The following is a 2,806-nucleotide window of genomic DNA, read 5'->3' as shown; positions in this document are numbered from 1 at the left end:
GGCTGCCGCTGCTGCTGGGGCTGCCGGCGGCGGGGCGCGCCGCCTCCAAGGCGCTGGTGTGCCAGGAGATCACGGTGCCGATGTGCAAGGGCATCGGCTACAACCTCACCTACATGCCCAACCAGTTCAACCACGACACGCAGGACGAGGCCGGGCTGGAGGTGCACCAGTTCTGGCCGCTGGTGGAGATCCAGTGCTCCCCGGACCTGCGCTTCTTCCTCTGCAGCATGTACACCCCCATCTGCCTGCCCGACTACACCAAGCCGCTGCCCCCCTGCCGCTCCGTCTGCGAGCGGGCCAAGGCCGGCTGCTCGCCCATCATGCAGCAGTACGGCTTTGCCTGGCCCGAGAGGATGAGCTGCGACAGCCTGCCGGTGCTGGGGGACACGGAGGTGCTCTGCATGGGCTACAACCGCACGGAAGCCACCACCCTGCCGCCGTTCTTCGGGAAGCCCACGCGCCCGGCCAAGGACGGGGCCAAAAACCTGACGCCCCACGACGGGCAGCGCCCCTCGGGGCTGGACTGTGGCCGGACGTGCAAGTGCAAAGCGCCCCTGATCCCCATCTCCAAGGAGTCCCATCCGCTGTACAACCGCATCAGGACTGGGCAGGTACCCAACTGTGCCATCCCCTGCTACCAGCCCTACTTTACGCAGGATGAGAAGACCTTCGCCACCTTCTGGATCGGCCTCTGGTCCATCCTCTGCTTCCTCTCCACCTCCACCACCGTGGCCACCTTCCTCATCGACATGGAGCGCTTCAAGTACCCCGAGCGTCCCATCATCTTCCTCTCCGCTTGCTACCTCTTCGTCTCTGTGGGCTACATCGTGCGGCTGGTGGCGGGGCATGCCAGCGTGGCTTGCAACCCGGAGCACCACCACATCCACTATGAGACCACGGGCCCTGCCCTCTGCACCGTCGTTTTCCTTCTCCTCTACTTCTTCGGCATGGCCAGCTCCATCTGGTGGGTCATCCTGTCCCTCACCTGGTTCCTGGCTGCCGGCATGAAGTGGGGCAACGAGGCCATCGCCAGCTACGCGCAGTACTTCCACCTGGCTGCCTGGCTCATTCCCAGTGCCAAATCCATCGCTGTACTGGCACTCAGCTCCGTGGATGGTGACCCTGTGGCTGGGGTTTGCTACGTGGGCAACCAGAGCCTGGAGAACCTACGGGGCTTCGTGCTGGCACCGCTGGTTGTTTATCTCTTCACCGGCAGCCTCTTCCTGCTGGCCGGCTTTGTGTCGCTCTTTCGCATCCGCAGCGTGATCAAGCAGGGCGGCACCAAGACTGACAAGCTGGAGAAGCTGATGATCCGCATCGGCATCTTCACCGTGCTCTACACTGTGCCCGCCACCATCGTCATCGCCTGCTACATCTACGAGCAGCACAACCGGGAGGCGTGGGAGCAGGCGCAGAACTGCTCCTGTCCTGGGGACACCCACCGCCCCAAGCCCGACTACGCCGTCTTCATGCTCAAGTACTTCATGTGCCTTGTGGTGGGCATCACCTCCGGCGTCTGGATCTGGTCTGGCAAGACGCTCGAGTCCTGGAGGCGCTTCACAGCCCGCTGCTGCCGGGCCAGGAAGCCCGCAGGCGCCTCCGTGTACAGCGAGGCCAGCCCGGCGCTGGCGGGCAGGACAGTGCTGCCCAGCATGGCCTCCTACCACAAGCAGGTTCCGCTGTCTCACGTGTGACCTGAGGGAGCCTCGGTGACCCCAGCCACAGGGAGGAGAGGGTTGCAAGGACCCTGGGCCACAGAAGAGGCGGTGGCAGCTGGGCCACCCCCAGCATCCTCAGCCCCACCGTGGCGGTGCTGCCCGGGACCGAGCATGTGTGCCCATGGGGCATGGAGCAGCTGTGGCCCCAGGTGGGGCAGGGAGATGTGCTGTCAGTGATGTGGGGGCAGAGGGACAGGGAGGCCTGGAGCCTGGCACCCTTGTGTATGCCCCATTTGGGGTCCCATGCCCTGTTTGGGGTCCTGGGGTTGCTGCTGTCTACGGGCCAGTCAGGTGGTAGGTAGCCCTTAAGCACTGATTCGTGTCTCACGGCTCGGCGCAGGTCTCGCTGGTGCGAGGGTGAAGGGGGGAGCTGCAGCAGGCAGTGCGGGTGATGGCCCCCGACCCCGGTTGATGTGCTGGCTCTGGCACCGAGCTGCTCACTGGAGCCCCCCGGGGCAGGTGAAGGGGCTGGGCAGAGCTGGCAGTGGCGGCTGCCTCTCTGCCGTGCTGCACCAGCTCTCCCCGGGCAGAGCAGGACGGTGCCCCCAGGGCCCCCGGACACAGCTCCGTCTTGCGGAGGAGAGGGCCGGGGGTCCCTGGCACGATGCTGCCACAGGCCCCGCTCGGGCGGCAGCACGCTGAGCGGAGGGAGGGGGCTGTGGGCTTTGCGGGAGGTGGCGGTGCAGGAGGAAGGGGCTGCGGAGAGGAACCACCACCTGGCCCTCGAGCTAGGCAGGGACAGGGTCCCAACTCTCTGCGGTGCAGGTGGGGACCAGGCGGCCCCAGAGGTCCCTTCTCCCCCTGGCAAGCGTGTGCCGGCTCTCCGCGGGCGGGGAGCGGGGCCGGTGGGGCTCAGCTCTGCTGCACGGGCTCCCAGGTACGACCCGTCGCTCTGCAGCGGGCAGCCAGTTCCCCCGCGGCGCAGAGCCGGGGCCGTGCGGGCTTGGCAGGGCCCCGGGGCACCGCTGGCTCTGGCCAGAGAGCAGCCCCGTCCTGAGCCGCCGTGTGCTCTGCGCAGGGCTCGGCGCCTCTCGCCGGTGCAGCGGCGTGAGCGTCTGGCATCTCCGCCGGGCCCCGCGGGTTGCCCG

General features: G+C 67.3%; 1 protein-coding gene across 1 annotated transcript; it reads left to right on the top strand.

The window, feature by feature from the left end:
* Positions 1-6: 6 nt before the first annotated feature.
* Positions 7-2,638, top strand: FZD5 (frizzled class receptor 5). The gene has a single exon (XM_026853205.1). It carries the CDS (start codon positions 81-83, stop codon positions 1,692-1,694), a length of 1,614 nt encoding a protein of 537 aa, XP_026709006.1. The 5' UTR covers positions 7-80; the 3' UTR covers positions 1,695-2,638.
* Positions 2,639-2,806: the final 168 nt, after the last annotated feature.

Source organism: Athene cunicularia (assembly GCF_003259725.1).
Source record: "Athene cunicularia isolate RWA chromosome 7 unlocalized genomic scaffold, athCun1 chr7_part2, whole genome shotgun sequence".
Taxonomy (NCBI): Eukaryota; Metazoa; Chordata; class Aves; order Strigiformes; family Strigidae; genus Athene; species Athene cunicularia.
The sequence above is the reverse complement of the archived record's forward strand: the minus strand, read 5'-3'. Positions and strand labels throughout refer to the sequence as shown.

Coding starts and splice junctions, on each gene's coding strand:
- FZD5 (XM_026853205.1), top strand. CDS start 81: ATGTGCAAGGGCATCGGCTACAACCTCACCTACATGCCCAACCAGTTC.